Here is a 19,989-nt window from a genome sequence, read left to right as displayed (position 1 = left end):
CATCGATGAAATGTTAAAATACGAGGCTGACCTACATAAGTCATTTGGCTTTTATGCACAGGAAATATAGCATTAGTGATACTATTCAATTATATTTCATTAACTTTTATAACATTTATTCTAGAAGAAAATGCATTCTGCATTCTAATTCAGAACTGAAACATTTTCCAATGGCAGGAATAGACAGACACTTCTAGGTCAGTCAGAGATTGAGAGAGGTTGGTGATCAATATTCCTTTATCCAAGTACAGTGTTGGTTCTCCTCATTTTTGTAACAGAAAGAATGACAATGAACTACACCTAGTTCTTCTCACCTGGAGAATAAGAAACAGTTGCCTTTTTAGGGACAGATAGGACAAGAGGCTTCTCTCGTTTTGATGGCATCCAGAGTGGGTAACAAGCACAGATGGGGGCACATTGCCTGAATCAAATCCCAGCTCATCCACTTGTAAGTGGCATATGAGTTCCCTTATTTGTAAAATGGAGGTAATGATAGTAGCTTCCTCATAATGCTCCTGTCGAGATTAAATGATCTAGTATGTAAATGAAACTCTAAGAACAGAGTCTGATGCACACTAAGTAATGAACATTATCTGTTATTAGTTTAAAAAATAGATTTCATTTTTCTTCCATTCACTCTGTTGCAAGCACTACAAAAGTGCTTGGCCAACAGTATCTCATTTATCCACACAAGAATCCTTCGAGATAGGTACAATTTCTTTCACCATTTTTACTGAAGGGAAAACTGAAACTCAGTAGTGAGAGGCCCCAAATCTATCAGTTGGTAAGTGCTGGAGCAAAGTGGCTGCTGTGGAAGACGTGTCTTTGAATTTGGAGAATTAGGACAGCCTGACATAAAAACCAAAGGACTGGCTTCCCCTGGGCCAGCAGGGCCACTACCATCAATCATGGAGGTGCCTCCTTCCAGTTGGCGCCTGTACTGGTTTCTACACTGGTTTCTATTCCTGATTTAATCACCCGTAAGTGCATATCTTCTGGGAAAGTTGCTCCTGGGATTATTTATATACTGTTATTAGCAGGATATTTTTAGGTAATATTTTTTAGAGTGGGAATGCTAATGATGATTCTGTCATAAGGGAAATCAAATGAAAAAAAAAAACATTTATCATAGGTTCTGTTGATAATTAGGTAAAGAACTTGAAAAAAATTAGCTGCAAATCACAGTCGTGGTTTGAAATAAGTTACGTACCACTTGCCTGTTTTATTAGAAGTGCTCAACTATTCCACTGGTTGTCAAACTAGGGTCATGGGCCAAATCCAGCTCTATTGTTTGTTTTTGAAGTAAAGCATAATGGAACAGTCAGGCCCATTCATCTATGTGTCCTTTTTCTTGCTTTTGTACTACAAAGCCAGAGCTGAATAGCTGTGACCAAGACTACATGGCCCATTAAGTCTAAATAGTTATTATCTGGCACTTTACAATAAAAGTTTGCTGGCCCCTGAACTATTACTATTTAAAAATTTATTTGTGAATATACTATATATTTAGTATAGGTACTGATGTATGACAAGTGCTCAGGAAATAAATGATAAACACATACTAAATAAATACATATGGTTCCACAAAATGATCCAAAACAGGAAAGTTCAAGCTCATCACAGGCAGCTGAAAATAGCAGCCAGTGTTTCCCCTGCCTTCATCTTGACTCTGTGTCCCTAAAGAAAATACTTTGCCAGTTATATGCCTTGATCTCAATGGGCTCTGAAAATGCAAATTTAAGATGCACAGTGAGATCTAGATATTGTTTTTTACAGCTTCATGAGTGACAGAGAAGTGACAGATGATTAAATATGAAGAATGCCTGTCACAGTGAGATTTATATCTTTTGAAGACAAACCCCACCTTACTTTGGTATGTATGAACATAGTATCAATTAACATCCAGTAACAGGGAATGAACTCAGCATCAATCGAATCAAGTTAATATCTCCTTAGCCCTTTATATTTCCTTCATTCTTCACAATATATCCAACAATTTTTTATTTCTACAGAGTAACAGACTATTCCCCAGAAAATTTCCTTCACCATAATTCTATCATGCCCCTTTTTGAATTTTTACTCTAAAATTGATTTTAATCTTTAAGAATTTTTTATTACAAATCCTGCTTCAGGAATAGTGATAAAATGTGTAATGCACATTATTTCTGCCATCAAGATCTTGCATATCAGAAAAGAAACCAGTCCCAGAATAATAACGGCATTTGTGACTAGGGCTGTAAGTATCAAGTGACTGCACGGAACTCCATGGAAGAAGCAGAACAGAATAGTACTAATTAATTGTTCCTTCATCTGTTCATTTGTTCATTCATTGCCTGAATATTTATTGCACCTACTCAGGGCCAGACCTTCACATTACTCCTTGCATTAGGCTAGGGCAGGGATCCTCAAGGAGTCATCATGCTAGGGAGACAATAAATAGGTAAACAAATGAAGCAACAAGAGCCTTTCAGAATGTGACTCTCAGCACCTAAGAAAGAAACAGGGAGATAAGAGAGAAAGCAACTTAGGGAAGGGTTCGTACCCACGATTCTCTCCAGAAGGGAAACCTCTTCACATCTCTTTCCCTTCACCTATAAAATGAAGAGAATACACTTCATACCTGCTGTAATGATTCATTCAGTGAAGTCCCTGATGTTATATTTAAGATATATTAAGTTCAAGAAGGTACTTTTTATTGTTGCTGTTGTTATTATTGCCAGACTTCTCTGCCTCTTGGTTACATCCTCCATGTTTCCCCAGAGATGGGAAAAATAAACTCATTTACTGAGGACCATACTCTATGCTAGGGCTTTTTATAAATTGCCTGTTTTTCTTCATACTTACTCCTGTTTCACAGATGAATATACTGAATTTAGAAGCATGAGATGTCTTGCCCAATGCCAGACAGGTAGAAAGAGGCAGAGTGAGAATTAGAATCTAGCCGAGTCTGGCTGCATAGCCTGTTCCCTTAACCACTAGACTAATACCATTTGGCCAATATCATTGCAAAGAGACTCTAATGAGATAATAGTGTGTGGTGAAAGCTAGGGCCTCATGGCACAAAGGCCAGCATGCCATGGTTGGCATCACACACCTTGCATAGTAGCTCCATTCAATCTGTTAGGTTAACACAGGGCAATGAAGACAAGGATAAGAAATATAACAGCCTCTCATACTAGAAAGGTATAGTGTATGTTACAATGTATTTTTACATCTTCCTTGCAATTAATCCTCAAATGTGTATTTTCATATTCATATAACTGCAGGCACCAAGGCTTGAAAAGCTTTGAGTGATACGGAGTGGTAAAGCTGAGATCTCAGTCCAAGTCTTCTGCTTGTGAGTCCCATGTTCAGCACATGGGAGAGCTACAATCAGCAGAGAATGCTGAAGTTATGATTTGCTGAAGGAAAGAAACAGCCCTCTCTTCTTTTGGCTGTCTCTGTCAGTTCTTTGGCAACAGCTAGAAAACTAGATTGTAACTCTTGATAGCCATGAGAATGGTGCAGTGGATCTCCCTGGGAGAGATTCAAGGAGGTGACTGTCTCCCACATACTCTTAGCCCTGTGATAAGGGACTTTGTCCAGGCCCTTTAAAAGCAAGACAACTAAATGCCCACTAAAACTTCGGCAGCCCTTAGAGCTTATGTAGAGATCACCTCCCTTCCCTTCCATCATTCACATTTTACATTCCGAAATATTCTCATTGACTTCCCATCCTCTGCCGTGTGAGCAGCTGAGGGATCGCTTGTCTGTATCACAGGCTACGGGGTCACCCTTACCGGGCTGTACCGCCACAGCAGCACCGGGGAGAGAGAATACTGGAAAATACCTCCCTCAGGAGGGATCGATATCTTCATAGGAGTGTTACAGCGATCAAGTAGATTCCCTGCTCAGAGCCAGCCAAGATGCCTCATTCAGAATTTCTATGGTTTGGTTCCAATATGAAAAGTGACCAGGAGAAGTAAACATAGCCTAGAGAGCAAAGGTAAGAAAACCAAAGCACGACGTTTTAGGGCAGCCTTCTCGCATGCCCAGACGTCTGCCACTGATGTACCTGGAAGAGGGAACACCTAGAAAAGGCTACATACACACCCAGCCCAAGGCAGATCAACTGCAGCACTGTTTCAGGAGGGCTCATGAAAGAATTCAGAATGACATTTTGTTTCCTAAATTGAGATATTATAATTTGAATCCCAGTTCCGCCAGCTGCATTTTTCCCTTCCCAGCATGTTTCCAAGTATCTGCCTCCTGTGAACAAGAAAACATCCAAGCAACAGGAGGGAAGCCAGCCTTTCATCACACGCAATTACCAGGCTCTGGAATCAATCCTGAAACCTCCACACTGTAACAGTCGCTATGGTGCAGAAAGTTTTACACCTAGTCCTCAAATCGAGCTGCAAATGTTACCTAGCAGACAGCTGTTTTCCACCCTTGGCCCAAGAACCCTGAGACCAGAAACATTCAGAACACATGTTCCATCAGGATTTAATATCACAGAGTGAATTTGTTGGGTGCTGAGGCATAAATCTTTGGGTAGAAATAAGAATTAGTTTTCTTACTCCCTTCTCCACTCTTGCATTACAGCCTTAGCCAATTCCAACCTTTAAACCCAACTTCTGATTTTTGGTTTTGCAAACTTCAATGAAGAAATATTTCTTCTCCAAATTCAGTAAAGTCCCTGATGAATAGGGAGTATTTGAAGTAAAAAATACATGTCCTTAAAGTGTGGCTTTCATTCATTAGCAGATGAATTTTCTCTACATCAGTCTTATCTTCCATAAAATGTAGATAAAGTCAGGCTGTATGAAGGAAATACCACTTTGCTTGGCACACAGTAGGTATTTCATATACCTTAATACTCTCTCCTTTTCTTCTGCTGGTTCCTGTTGCTAAATTGGAATACCTTCCATTTTCATCCCATTTTCCTCATTCTACACTGAAATCTGTTAAGAAATACTGCATAGTTCTCATCTAACACAGACTCAGAGATTCTCAGAAAATAAGGCTTATGACCACTCAAAGTGTCTCTTACCCCGAGAGGGTTGGTATCGGTTAGCCCTAAACACTGAATTGGAACACTAATAGGTTGGCTCAATGTTCTACCACTTTCTTCCACTCTTCAGGTTCATCTCTAACATCTCTCTTGAAAGAAAGGCTCTCAGGGTTCATCTCACATCACATTTGGGGGCAGAGCTCAGGCTAGGGTCTGCAGGAAGCACTATTACTGGTGATGCTTAATAATTTGACTGGAGAAGTGGAGTGTCACAGAGGAAGAGTCACATCACACTCCACACAGAAATAGGTCATCCTGTAACTCCAACTCTTCTATGCTCCCCTATCTTGTATCAACAGTAGTGCCATTGTGTGACTAATGACACACATAGCTCCCCTGGAGCTGTCCTCATCCAGTTTTCTGTCTGCACAGATGTCTCACTTAGGAAATAACTCTGCTTGACAAGTCTACCTTCTTTATTGATCTTATATATCTTACCTACCTCACCTACCTCCCCCAGAATTACAGAGAACTTTTCTTTTAAGCTTCATTACACTACAAATTTACACTTTAAAACTCTTGTATCACCATTTTTTCCTTTAATCCCCACTTCTCCTTCCTCAAATATCTCTAAATACAACCATACTTTCATTACTGTGAATCTCTACTAATATTTTCATTAGCACTTTTAATCAGAGTAGAGCCCAGGAAACATTCCACAGTTCTTGCCAGAATGGCTATTCTGAATGTAACATTTAGATACAGTACTTGACAGGTGGAGTCAAGAACCGATTCATTAGCATCCTTAGTGGCTTCTAGTTTATCTACAAGGCAGGATATGGTAGTCCATCATCTCTCTACCATGAATCACCACTCAGACTCCATTTTTAATATAGTTTAACTGACTTTGAGTTGATCTCAAGCCCTTCTGTGACCCCATCCTTTCATTTTTTAAACCCCAACAATGATCTCACTCCACAGTATGAAGCACCCCACATTGCTTATAACAGTCTTTTAAAAACTGCCATGGACAGAAAGAAAGTCAAAACAAGGCAGAACAATCTGGAAGAGGAAAATTCCAGATCTCCCAATCAATGTAGAAGCTTGGCTAAATTCAGATTCATATAATTCCCTAGTCAAGTTTATTCTTCGATTGGCTCAATTAATATAGCAAAATGCAAAGGATCATTGATCACCTTGCTGAAGGCCATCTGAGAGCAAAATATTCCCAGGAACAGAACACTTTGTTAATATGCAACAATGCAGGAGAACATGGACAGGGTCCAAACAGAACGTATTGTTACCCTTCAAAGAATGGCATTAAAATATTAAAATGAACTGTTTTGTATTCAATAACCAAGAAAATGTTTCCAGAAGGAAATGTATACTTCTGAAACTGGAAATATTCCAGCCAGAAGTACAAGAACTAGAACACTTTGCTAATTTAAAGAGCCTTAAACCCATACATCCATCCACAATTATAGTTTAACATCTGTGAAAAATAAATTTTACTCAGTAATAATTCAGCTATGCATTGAGCACTTCTTATGTGGCAAGCATATGTACTAAGGACTTCTCCCAACCTTTTGTGCACTGGGAGATCTAATAAAAGCTTGTTATTGACTTACTTTGTTCATGAAGCCAAAAACAGAGCTTTGGCATTATAGAATGTGGGATCCAAAATTAATAGATAGCCTATACACAAATCAAAGTTACCTGCTATGACTCTCTTGAAGATAATAAATTATAAAAGTGGTAAATATTCTTCAAATACAGATTTGCTGATCTAGTTGACATCTCTTGTTATATGGCTTTCCCTTCTCAGTTCTAGGAAAGCTTTTTCAGTATTTAAGATTGCCCTGAAATTTAGATATTCTGTCATTAAATGACAGTCAAATATTTGAATGGTCCTGGTGCCTTTTATCAGATAAGGTTTAGTCTTATCATTAAGTCTAAACCTTCTATAGGTTTAGTCTTTAAATTAATAGTACTTCCTTAAAAGGATTAAATTATTTACTATCCACTCTAAGTGATTTCCTTATTTCTTTCTGTAACTACATTTTTTTTTCAATGGTATTTCAGCTATAATCAACTTAAAAGAAAGAAAATAATAGTAGGTCATGAAGCCAGTGTCCTGGGTAAAGAGATACATCACATTCTTAGCTACAGGAAATTACAATGAATTCTAGTAATTTCTTCAGCACTTCAGAAACCTGCACCATCTCTGAGAATGCAGCAATTAAGATGATTACTGACAACCACTGTGATTCAGAACTGAATCTATTCCTATAGTTTATCAGCACTTTGAGGGATATGTATGCTCCAGGTGCTATTTCTCTTTGCATGGCCTATAACCCCTAAAAACAAAACCCAACTGTGTGAAAATGACAACAAACATGTCTGAATATTGTGTTACCATTAGTAACATATAAGTTAGATTTTCTTAGGGTATTTGAACGGGAGAGACTTCTAAGAGGAATTCAGTTTGCACATTTACTGACGTTGGAAAATGAGTTTCAGACATAAATAAATCATGTGACCTGCCCCATCTCCTAAGACATGGACTGTGAGACCAAGATGCTAGATGTCAATTCCAGTTCTGTCTTATGTACCCTCTGCACTACAACATTCACTAACATGCACTAGCTAGGATTGTGCCACAGCCTTTACCTCCCAAGGAAGAATGTCTAAATTACATGACCCATGACTGTGCACAGAATTTTTTCTCAATCATACAAGGACAGAATTTTTTTCAGACTTGGTACAAGTACTCCAGTGGAATCTCCTGAGAACTGACATATCAGTCAAACCTTTATGACTTCCTAGGTAGACTAATGAACTAATCTCTGATCATTAATCAAAACGTCCCCAGATCCCATGTAACCAGATCTTTATAAGTGGCATGCTATTAATTGGACTGAGACCCAAATATAGAAGTTTCTATTTTATTTTTTATTCCGTTTTATTACTTTTACATTTTTAATTTCATTGTTTGTTTGTTTCCCTAGGAAATAGATTGGTGTGAAGGATTTCTATCTGCCTTGTTAGGACAACTTTCTTCTTCCTAATCAGTACTTGCTAAATGTAACACTCAAGTTTGGGCCAAAAAAACCCATATGGGATTCCAGGGCTACCAGTGATTCCTGCCAACAATATTATCCTTTTCAAATATTTCATAAACATTATTTACAGCAATCGGAAATCTTCAACTCACTATATATATTGGTTTTTGTAATTACCTAGCAAGTAGCTTTACTACTTACATATGAGCTACGTGACCTTATTTCTCGGCTTCTCTGAGCTCAGTTTCCATTGCTCATCAACAACGTGGAATAATAACACCTGTCCTACAGATCTCATAAGGATAGAAACACAAAGTGGTTTGATGAAGTGAAAATGCTTTGGTAATTCCAAGGAATTAAACAATTAACTATTCTCAGGGCTCTGTTCAGAATTTAGGATTTGATGAGAAAGGCGGCATTTTCTTCCACCTTATCTTGATCCCTTAGATCAAGTGTGGCAAGAACAAAGGCACAGATATTGGAAAAGTAATTTTGTGTATGCACTTGAGAAAAGGCCAACCCCACCCACCACTTGTGCACTGGACACTATTCCCTATTCAAAATGTAATTTCTCCAGTTGTCTTCTTTCTCTCTCTCCTGGACCACAGACGTTCCTCTCCCTAAGGGATTGTTCCCTAAGCAAGTAAAGATGTTGTATCTTCCATTTTGGGAAAATATAAATTGATACTTCATCCCCCGTCTGGCAACCCTTCTTTTTTTACTGTTACCTTTTTCAGCAAAACTCTCAAAAAGATATGTTCGCAATCACCATCCACTCCTCCCATCTTCTCTTAAACCCTCTCCAAACAGGCTTGGCTGATAAATGAAACTTTTTAGTAATATAAATAAATAACAGTTTCCCCCCAAAGTATCCATTTCCTCTTACTCACATTTGTCTGTCTGGTAGTTGTTCTTCAGTTTTCAAGAGCAGCCCAAGAATGCATCCCAGCTGGTTTAGGTTTGTCTTTACTCTGTATCTTCCTTGAGTCCTAATATAGCTGTAAAATCTGTACTTTTTACTGGGTTTATAGCAATCATTATCTCTCAGAATTATTTCAAAGATTAAATGTTTGATATTCTTGAATAGTTTATAACTTGAAAAGCAGTATACAATCCAGCAATTCCACTCCTACATATATACCCAAGAAAAATAAAAACATGTTTCCACATAAAAACTTGTACACAAATGTTCATGGCAGTATTATTCATTACAGGCAAAAAGTAGAAAGCATCCACATGAATGGATAAATAAAGTGTGGTATACACCTAAAGTGGAATATTTTCCAGCAATAAAAAGAAATGAAGTATGATACATGCCACAACGTGGGGATGAATCTTTGGAACATTATGCTAAGTGAAAGAAGCCAATCATATGCAAAAGACCACATGATTCCATTCATATGAGATGTTCAGAATAGGCAAATCTAAAGAGACAAAGTATAGCAGTGGCTTCCTAGGGCAGCCTGGGCTGGGGAAAGTAGGAGGAAGGTGGGAGTCAACGCTAATGGGCATGAGGTTTGCTTTCCAGATGGTGAAAATGTTCTCATGTTAGATTGTGGTAAAGCTTGCACAGCTCTGTGAATACACTAAAAAACCCTTGAATCGTATACTTTAAGTAGGTGAATTTAACTTTGTGTAAAGTATATTTCAATAAGGCAATATACAAGGTTAGCGTCATTAAGTCATAAATCAATTTGATAGCATGCACCCTTGACATGTTGTGTTGAGAATGGAGGCTTACCTCTGGCCTTCCTCCCCAAAATCCAAAATGTTATTCTAACTATAGAAAAACAGCCAAACTCACACTGATGGATATTCTATAAATACCTAACCAGCACTCCTCAAAACTATCAAGGCCAACAAAAATCAGTAAACTTAGAGAAACTGTCATAGCCCACAGGAAGCTAAGGAACCTGTGAGGTGGGATCCTGGGTGGGATCCTGGAACAGTAAAAGCACACTGGGGAGAATACTAATATAACTGAATAAAATATGAAGTTAACTAACTCTATATATAAATTATCAGTATGAGTTCATTAATTATGACAAACACACCATACAGTGTAAGGTGTTGATAATAGGAGGATGTTGGTATAGGGGATATGAAAACTCTCTTATCTTTGCAGCTTTCCTATAATACTGGCATTATTATTTTAATTCAATATATAAACATTAGTTAATAGTTTTAGACTTGTAATAAAAGTCAAAGTACTAGTAATAATAGTTACTAATACAAGGCTCCTCAGCAGGCTAGAACAGAGAACCCAGCCTCTGGTTTCTCACATGTAGTGTGTTCACACAGAGTTGAGCTAGTGCCCACTTGAGGAACCATAATCTCAACTTTAACAATCAGATAAAAATCTATCCAAATAACATTAAAAAGAAAAAAAGTAAGAAAAAAATCCCTGAATAGGGTCTTTATCTAGAGGTTTTATAACAATTACAAAAGGATGTGTTGAGAAGGACTGAATCCAAACTCTGTTATGAGAACTATATGCCACTTATTTAAATACAGTGAAGAGTAAAACATACATAGTAGGATTTGACTTTAAAAATTTAAGCTGAGGCTCACAAAGAGTAACCCTTCACCATGATGGCCAAGGACAGAGGCCCGTCCAGCTGAGACCCTCCTGTTCCCACTCAGCTCTTCTCCTCGACCATTGCTGCAGACAGTCTCTCTTTCTAAGCACTAAGCTTTCATCAACTGATTTTTACAACCTCCTTTCCTTGCCCTCAAAATACTATGCAAAAATGATTGCCTACTTCCTTGTTCACTAAATGGCTCCATGGAGATGACATTTTCAGAACTCAGTTCTCTGTTTCTCCTTTGGAAACTGCATCTCTTCTTCTGTCACAGAGTGTGACGTCACCTCACTGTGGAAAAATTATGGTTCTTATAATGGTTTCCGTAGGCTTCCTAGAGAAAAAGCTCTGCTTGTTCACCCAGTCCCCAGTTGGAGCTTGCATACTAACTTATTTCTGGTCCCCATGATATGCCCCACTATCTCATGCCTCCAGACCGCCGCACGCACAGTCTCTGCAGGAGCACCTCTTCCTCTTTTACCTTCAGACTTTGGCTTAGGTGCCACTGAGAACAGAAAGCCCTCACTCAGCCCCCCTCAACCCCAAGTCCAGATCAAGAGTTCTCAAAGAACCCAAGCCTTCCTCTGCCTCAGCGTGAGTCACACTGTGTTATAACCACCCATGAGATCACAGAGTACACTAAGCCATGGGCAATGTCTCTGAATCACTGTTTAGTCCTGAAGAGGCAGGACATTGACTGGTACACAGTAGGGATGCACGGAATCTCCTAGTAGATGTGGTAAATTCCTTCCCAATCAAAAATACATTTTGGGGTCTTTTTCCCCCTGGAGAGAGCATCATGCTGTTTCTCAAGGGCCTTTATGTCCTGGGGCAGAGGCTTCTGTAAAGAAACTATCTTTAATTGCCTACCCCATTTAGTGCCCTAACAAAACTGTTAAAATTTAAAACAGTGGCCCAAAGATATTTTCAGATTTGCATTTTTTCCACTTTATTTGAGATAAGGAGTAACAACAGAAATAAAACTTCAACAACCACAATGAAATTAATTGGTTATGAAAGACAATCCCCAGGACACTTCCTTTCCAGGTGTTTGCTCCTATATTGAGTGAAAGCTGTTAAAATCAAGCTATGGCCGCACTAAAAACTTGTGAGCATTTTAGAAAGTGATTAAACATAATCAAAGTATTTGGAATTAACTAAAAAAATTTATGAATGGGATTAAATACATTCTGTCTCATCCCACTGGAGACATATTTTCCTCTGGGTCAATCTTAGAAACATCATTATATTTGTTTCATTTCACACCTTAAATCTTTTAAAATATATTTCAAACAAAAAGCTGAGAAATATGTTAAGGTCTCAATTTATTGATTAACCAAGCTCCATTTAAACGGGATACATTTCTTTAAATTTCCAAATAAAATGTTTGCCAAAATCCTCTATCAGTATGTAGGAGTATTGAAACTCAGAAAAGGATTGTGGGTACATATTTTGAAATAATTCTTTCTATGCCTGAGTTTATTCAACATAACTGATGACTATTTTATGTCACATACTGTACTAAATCCCTGAGGACCAAACTAATCTTACCCATTGCTCAGAAGGAGCCTACTATCTTTTGGAGAGGTTGACCAATACAATGCATTGCAATAAAAAGTTTTGGTAGTGATGTCAAAGTATCTGGGGGGCTGCAGTGTAGGGGTGCTGTGGAGGCTCACAGCAGAGGAACCAACCTGGAAACAGGTTGCTTTTCTTGGAAGCAATGAAAGTTGCTCCCTCACTGATACTAAGCAAAAGAGGTAGGTAGAAGTTAAATGTGGATTCAATGTTTCACCTGACCACTGTAGAGAAGAATATAAAGATAGAGAAAATCCAACCTTAAGTTTGGAAATTTATCAGCAACAAGTATGTTTGATTCATACTTAAAAGAAGGTAAATCTTTTGGCAACCATAATAGTAAGAACACAGTAGAACTCTTCATCAGTGCAAAAGACTTTCATAGAGAGAACAAAATACAAAGGAAGGAGCATGGGCTTTAGTTTAAGTAGACTTAGGTTGAATCACAGCTCTGTCATTTATTACCCACGTGTCCTTAGACAAATCATATATACGCTCTAAAGCCCAATTTCTTATATGCAAAATAAAGCTAATACTAGCTTACTCATGGAGTTATTACAAGTATTAAAAAATATAGTGTTTACACATCTTTATGATGAGCCATTATAAAGGACTCAAATATGATGGTAGCAATCTAATTATGAATCAAATCAGGGATTCAAAAATAGGATGCTTAGTCCTTGGCAAGGAACAGGAGGGTGTTTGCAAGTATGAAGTAGGGACCTGATGTCAGCGAACCTAGAGTATGAGGCAGAGGAGAGAGGCGGGTTTGAGACTGCTGCTGATGATGCTAAAGATTCTAATTGCTATAGTTTTTTCCAAAGCTCAGAATATTTATCACTGAATTAAGCCTTTGATTTCCTAGGACCAATTAAAATATTTACTCATAATCTTAAAAGCCTGCTTAGGAATCAGACTTCAGTTAGCCTCTTAACTAAGTAGATCCTCCTAATTTCTGAAAGAAGTCAGACTCTCTGGTATGTTTACCTGATATTACATGACCCAGTGTGAGAATCACACCTTCTGCCCAATAACTTCCCTACCCCCAGTGAGCAGAATATGAAGTGTAACTATCCTCTGTGGGCTGAGTCAGAAGAGAACTTCAGGGAACAGTGAGTGAGGTAGAACAGGAGAGCATGAGGCACATTTGTGGAGGGCAAGGAGAGCTTCAATAAAGTTACAAAATGGCCCTGGAAGCAGAGGTGGCACAGTAACTTGAGAGTAGGTGGATAGCTCATGAGTCCCATTGCAAGGAAGTGGTATGAGTTGTTCAAAAAAGAGATGGTGGTTCAAAAAGAGATAAAGGCTGTATGCGCCCATAGATGAGAAGTCTTACAGCAAATATTTGGAAAGCCAAGGAGGAAGAAAATTACCCTAGATCCAGGAAGAATAACACCAAGTGGGTAGCACTACCTCCACAATGTAGGACCGGTAAGGAGTCCTAGCTGGGGTGGAAGAGATAATGTTAGAGTTAAGACAGGGTCCCAGCAGCCTAAGATTAGGACTGCTAGGAGAAAAGGGACTTACTCAAACAGGAGACTAAAGTCGATCTTATTACCAGGATTAGATGCAAGACTGGGAGCTGAATTTACAGTAAAAACTAATGACAGAGTAGATGTTTAGATGTGGAATCTTTATTTCTTCACTAAAGTATTTTTGAAAGCCTTCTCAAAACAGGATTGCCCCTCGATGCCAGAACAAGATAGCAGCTGCTGGCTCCGGTTCAGTGAAACAGCTGGAAGGTTAAGAGGAGAGAGGCGGGAAGAATCCGTTCCTTCTGTTTGGAACAGTTTTCAAAGTCAGAACATCTAGAAAGTTTGGGCTGAAGAAGCTGAAATTTCTCAGACTCTGTGAGAGACTAAAATAACTGAAAGCTTATTTTAAAACGTGTAAATAAAGTATTTTTCTTGAAGAAAAGCTGTCAGTTACTATCTCCCCCACCAAAGATAATCAGTGCTTAAATTTTAATTCACCCTCCATAAAGTTGAAATAATATGGTCTTTTAGATTGCCACTAAGCTAAGGTTAATATTCCCACAGTGCTTTAAAGTTTCAGAGCCCTTACTATGTTCATTATTTTATTTTATTTTCTCAATGTCTTTATGAAGTAAATGAAACAATGTGGTCAGGCATATTTTCACATGTGGAAATGGAAGCACAGATAAATGACTTAAGTAAGAATTTCAACTATTTAGAGAGTCAAAACCTGATGATCCAGCTCGGCCTCCAGACCGATCCCCAGCCTCTCACAGAGCATGAAGGTGCATGAGAAGAATCTGCTAAATTACACTCTGATAATCTCGTCCCTGGGCAATCTTGGGTGTTAAACTCATTGTGCCACTGTCCTATCTCCTGTGCATTGCTTATATTTAAGAGTAGGGTTGGCCCTATGTCAAATTCCAGTTCATTGCTCCCTCTCCCCTGAGGAAAAGCTGTGCAGTGGGAAGGGCAACACTTTGGACTTGGATTGCAGTCCTGGCTCCGTGACAACTTCTGCCGAAGTACTTACTTAGCATCTACGTCTCAGTTTTCTAATTTGAGGAAATGGAGGGTGCAATACCTATAATGGAGGGTTATAGGCTTTTTAAACATCATAATATGTCTAAAGCACCTAGTATAATATCTGGTACATAGTAGATTCAATAACTATTGACTTTTTTTGCTTAAGATACTTTATCCTTTTCAAACTACTATGTTACCTATTTGATTTAGGGGATCAATATTGGCTCCGTTTTACAGACGAGCTATAAGAATGGTTAAGATCATCTCTCAGGGCCATCTATAAGGTAAGTAAAGTGGGATTAAAACCTAGGTTTCCTAATGCCTGCCTCAGACACTTCAGGCACTGTCTGTCCTGTCCTCCTGGCCAGAATCTGACTCCAGCCATTGCTGTAGTGGATGGTTCCTGCTTGCCGAGGACATCTCATTTCAAGTATCCAGCATCCTCTGACTGTCTCTGCCTCGAGGTTCCCTCCAGAGCCCCCAGGAGTTTCCAGGCAGGAGAACCCTAGATGCACAGGGCATTTAAAACCCCTAAGGGCCCTCAACAAAGGGGAGATGGCAGCCAGTGGACAAATGCCCACTGGACAGATAATCCTGAAGTGTGTTACTTGACTGAGAGTTGTCTCAGTAACATACCCTATTTTGGCTTTTTCTCCTCCATCGCACTTTCCCTATACCATTAATCCTGCTTCCCAGGATCATCTCCCAACAGAACCCCCTGTGCTTAAGTCCTTGTCTCAGAACATCTTGGGAACTGAAGATTGGGCTGAGGGAGAAGGGGGCATGTTGTATTATCATTGTTTTGTTTTCCTTTGTGTTTGCACTGCATTTCTCTTTATTTCTCCATAGGTCACCAAGATGCTGGCAGTGGTTGTGATTCTGTTTGCCCTTTTATGGATGCCCTACAGGACTCTTGTGGTTGTCAACTCATTTCTCTCCAGCCCTTTCCAAGAAAATTGGTTCTTGCTCTTTTGCAGAATTTGCATTTATCTCAACAGTGCCATCAACCCAGTGATTTATAATCTCATGTCCCAGAAATTCCGTGCAGCCTTCAGAAAGCTGTGTAACTGCAAGCAGAGGCCCCTGGAGAAACCTGTCAATGACAGTGTGGCCCTAAATTACAGTGTCATCAAGGAGACAGATCATTTCAGCACAGAGCTTGATGACATCACTGTCACTGACTCTTATTTGTCTGCCACGAAAGTATCTTTTGATGACACCTGCTTGGCTGCTGAAATAACCTTTAGCCAAAGCTGATTCTTGAATTCCAAGAAAATGGACCACAAAGTAAATAAATCTGTGGAATTATCAGCCCAAAAGAGGAAACGGCCAATACTCGTATGTGAAGACAGAGCATATAAGGCTTCTGTGATGCTCTAACAAATCCTGGCCCACGGTACTTAACCCGTGGGAATGACTATATTGTCCTTCTAGGACCATGAAAAATGCACCACAAAAAATGGAGTAGATCTGTGAAATAGTCAAATGGGGTATCACAAAACCAGTATAACAAAAAAATGGAGCAATCTGTGAAGGAACCAAATGATAGAAACTGCAAATGTAACACCTTCCATTTAGTTTGAAAAATTCACTGAATTTTCTGGGGCTGTGAAGTTTAGATAAAATTTGGACATCAATTTACATTATTCACAGTTACCTTACCAAATGTAATTCCTCAACCACCCACACCCAAATTATTTTTTCATTTGCTAATTTGGCAACGTGCAAGTTCTTAAATATTTGCATTCAGCATTTTATTTTAACAAAGTACAGTGACACTTCATGGATATCTGAGACTGCTAGAGAAAACAGGAAGAAAAACATTTTAATTATCGAGTAAAATGAGATTTCAGACAAATATGTTCACTATATGAAAAACAAAAACATACGTCATAGGCTTATAAAATTCTGAGATGATTTTTATATCTCACAAATACGTGGTCATCATTCAGCTTGAATGTAAAATATGCCTCATAAAAGCTAAAATTTCCAATTGTAAAGACATGTACATTTGATTTAGGTAAATCCAGCTCTCATGAACTCTTCAAGCCTCCTAAATGCTGAGTGAGACAGGAGAAACACCAGATTGCATAATTGTGGTGATACAAACTAACATGTAAGTAATACTGAAAAGTTTAGCCAATACGAGACCAACTACTTAAAATAAGGACTTACTTTTCCTCAGAAAAGTAAGAAAGGAAGAAAATCCTTTTTGCACATTCTCATATATAAACCACTGAGCCATGTCAAACGAATCCTTCTAGCTGCATCTAGCTTAAAAGTCTGAAACCTTCTCAAAAGCTTAGTTGCTATTCTAAATCAGCCAAAGTCTGACTAGACACACCCAGACACAGGCTCCCTACTGGGCACTGTAGGCAATGGATCTTAACTTCTCTGCAATTGCCCTTCCTTTCTTCCTGCTTGTCATTTGTAGGTTTTTTTTCTTTTTTTCCAAGTGCTAGTGAAATTTTCTTTACAGATTCTAAGTCAAAACAGTGCAGAATTCCGTTGGCTTTATTTTCAATAGAGCTAAAACTGATACCATCTTGCTATCAATTATCTCTTTTTAGTTATGACTTAGACCTGCTATTCTGTTGCAGAGATTAAAAAGGTGTGAAGGTGAATGGCCCAGGACACAGTGTCAGGTCCTAATTTAATCCTTTCAAATGAGTCACCTACTGAGATTTGTCCGATCAGTATTTCAAGTGCATAAATCACCCTTGGCGATGGTGCAGTAATAGTTGATTTTTAATGAGTGGGTCAAAAAGTACTGAGTTCCTTTAGGTGCCCCATAGACTGGTATTTTCCCTCTCTAACCTATATCTAGTGAATTTGTTTGAAACCTAAGTGCTGATAATAATTACCCCTCCCCACCTTCTTTACGAAGAATACATCATTCTATTTTGGAAACTTCCGTTTTAAAATGCTGTTTCGTGGAGACTTTGTCATCCAGAAAGAACATCAGACCAGAATATGCTTTTGTGAAAAACGGGCCTCATCTACTCCTAGAAAACATTCTTATCCTGTCATTGTGTTACTAAATAAAAGAAAGCAAATATTTACAGGAAATACCCTAAAATTCTATCTGACACTAAGACATCTATTTAACTACCTTTTCATCCTGGATTAATCTTGGAATCCTATAGTCAGAAGCACCCAAGCAACCTAGCTCCAACCCCCAACAGCACACGGGCAGGTGCTTACAGACAGCCACACCTGTGCACACGTTACCTATGAAGGGAGATTGGACTGTATTTGCCAGCACACGGGCAGGTGCTTACAGTCACAGACACACATGTGCACACATTGCTTACGAAGGGGGATTGGACTGTATTTGGTTATTTCACTGGGGAAAGGAACTGATATCACCAAGTGTCTGCTGAGTCTCAGCCTGGGAGGTGCTTGATCCACATTTTCTTTGTCACAGTCTCATTACTGTTCTTACTTCTCAAATGACAAGACCGGGGACCAAGGATCAATGCATTTTTCCTAAATCTATGTAGATACTGGGGAGAGAAAATATGTCTTTCCTTTTTCCTTTTTTTTTAGCCAGCATGCTGATGGCACCTTATGACATGATGGCCTAAAAATACAAAAATATATAATATACTTTGCAGAGTGGTACTATTAGATCTTGAAAAACATTCAACTAGTTTGGACACAATATATTCTTCCTATCTGTGGAAATGTAATATATGGGCTCAGGTTTTCCATTTTAATTTTTGAAGTTATTTTCTAATAATCTGTTGATTTTAGACCAAAGGGGTAATTCAGAAGGATATAGTTCATAGTGTTTCAACTCTAAAGCAAATGCCAGTATGAAATTAAATGTTCCCACATAATATCCAATAGGTATTTGGGTTTACACAGAAGAGACATAACTTTCTAAAGTATTCTTCATCACAGTGTTCTAAATCATAAAGTATTTCTATAAACAATCAAAACTTAATATACCATCAAATGAAAAATAAAGAACTAGATTAAAAATTGCTGATGGGGTGAAGTAATATTAAGGGCCTCCCTTAATAAAATCCCTGGAGTTATTTTATTACTTCCCATTTCACTAATTGCTGAATGCCTCTGATTAGATCTTGCACCTGAGGTATTAGGTCACAGATCACAAATAAAACAAGCAAACATAAATTCCCTCTTAGGATTTTTCCATAAGCATTGTGAGGATATTTCTAGAGCCTCACTCCAACATAAATATTCTAAATGCAGAAGACAAAGTGGAAAAGGCCAAACTATATTCATTCTTAAACAGGCTAAATGCACAGAACAAATACACCTCGATGATATTTCAAAACAAATGGCTAAACAACTAGTAAAGTTTGAACTAAACAACTAGTGAAGTCAAAAGAAAGCTATAGCCATAAAATTTAGATTAGTGTAACTAAATCTTGAATGGATACTTGAATTGTTTCATTTTCAGAAGAATATGTTGGACTAATAAGGACACTATTTCTTAATATAGCTGGGGTCTACACAATTTTGGTCTCAAAAAATAAAGGAGCTGCATCACTCTAAACTATGTTAAATCTGTAAACTTGATAGAAGAGAGAAAATACTCACTTCTTGGAGGAACAAATTTTTAAAACTTTTTTAAAAACTTTACTTTAAATGTTTAAAACTTTAATTCATAGATGCTATGAATTCTATAAATATTCAACATTATTTTTGCCTCTCAACTGCAACTCACAAAGAGGTTTCAATATTTGTGCATGGAGCTTGGAAACTAGATATGAAGGAGACAGCACCCAGAAATAACTCATCAGTCCCAGGTTCCAAGAAAAATTTTTCAAATATTTGGAGTCACTCATTCCCTCTGGAAGAAACAGAGGATGAAAATCCCTAGCAATTTATTTTTTGTTCATCTTTAGTTGTCTACAATAAACACCATCAAAACCAAGGTTTGACTGAGTAAATATAAATCTTTAGGGTCATGCACATGAAGGAGTCTTGCAGAGCTCTGCTGTCATAAATATATTTTTCTCTCTTTCTCCTCCTCCCCTATCAAACTCATCCCTTCACAGATACGGCTGTCCTCAAATCAGGCAGTTTTATCTGACTTCATTCAAGACTAAACTTGGACATAAACTTTCTTAAGTAAAAGTAATAATATTCTTTCAAGTATATTAATATGTAAGAAGATATTGTGTTGTTATGAACACTTGCATGTTTTCATAAAATCGGGTTTAAATTATGGAAAAACTAATGCTCCTAATGTTTCTATTTCACTCATGTCCCCATTTTCATGGTGGGAGGCAAGTGCA

The 19,989-nt window shown here is 38.2% G+C and overlaps 1 protein-coding gene across 2 annotated transcripts in view; it reads left to right on the top strand.

Annotated features, from left to right (window-relative positions):
• The window catches only part of TRHR (thyrotropin releasing hormone receptor), a 36,890-nt gene extending 18,591 nt beyond the window's left edge, over positions 1-18,299 (top strand). For both annotated transcript variants that reach the window (XM_036876444.2, XM_036876443.2), the window contains one exon: positions 15,566-18,299. In XM_036876444.2, the coding sequence (XP_036732339.2) occupies positions 15,566-15,973 (408 nt within the window). In that variant the 3' untranslated portion in view covers positions 15,974-18,299. The remainder of the gene's footprint in view (positions 1-15,565) is intronic.
• Positions 18,300-19,989: the final 1,690 nt, after the last annotated feature.

This window comes from Manis pentadactyla, chromosome 3, assembly GCF_030020395.1.
Source record: "Manis pentadactyla isolate mManPen7 chromosome 3, mManPen7.hap1, whole genome shotgun sequence".
In the NCBI taxonomy this organism is placed as follows: Eukaryota; Metazoa; Chordata; class Mammalia; order Pholidota; family Manidae; genus Manis; species Manis pentadactyla.
The sequence above is the reverse complement of the archived record's forward strand: the minus strand, read 5'-3'. Positions and strand labels throughout refer to the sequence as shown.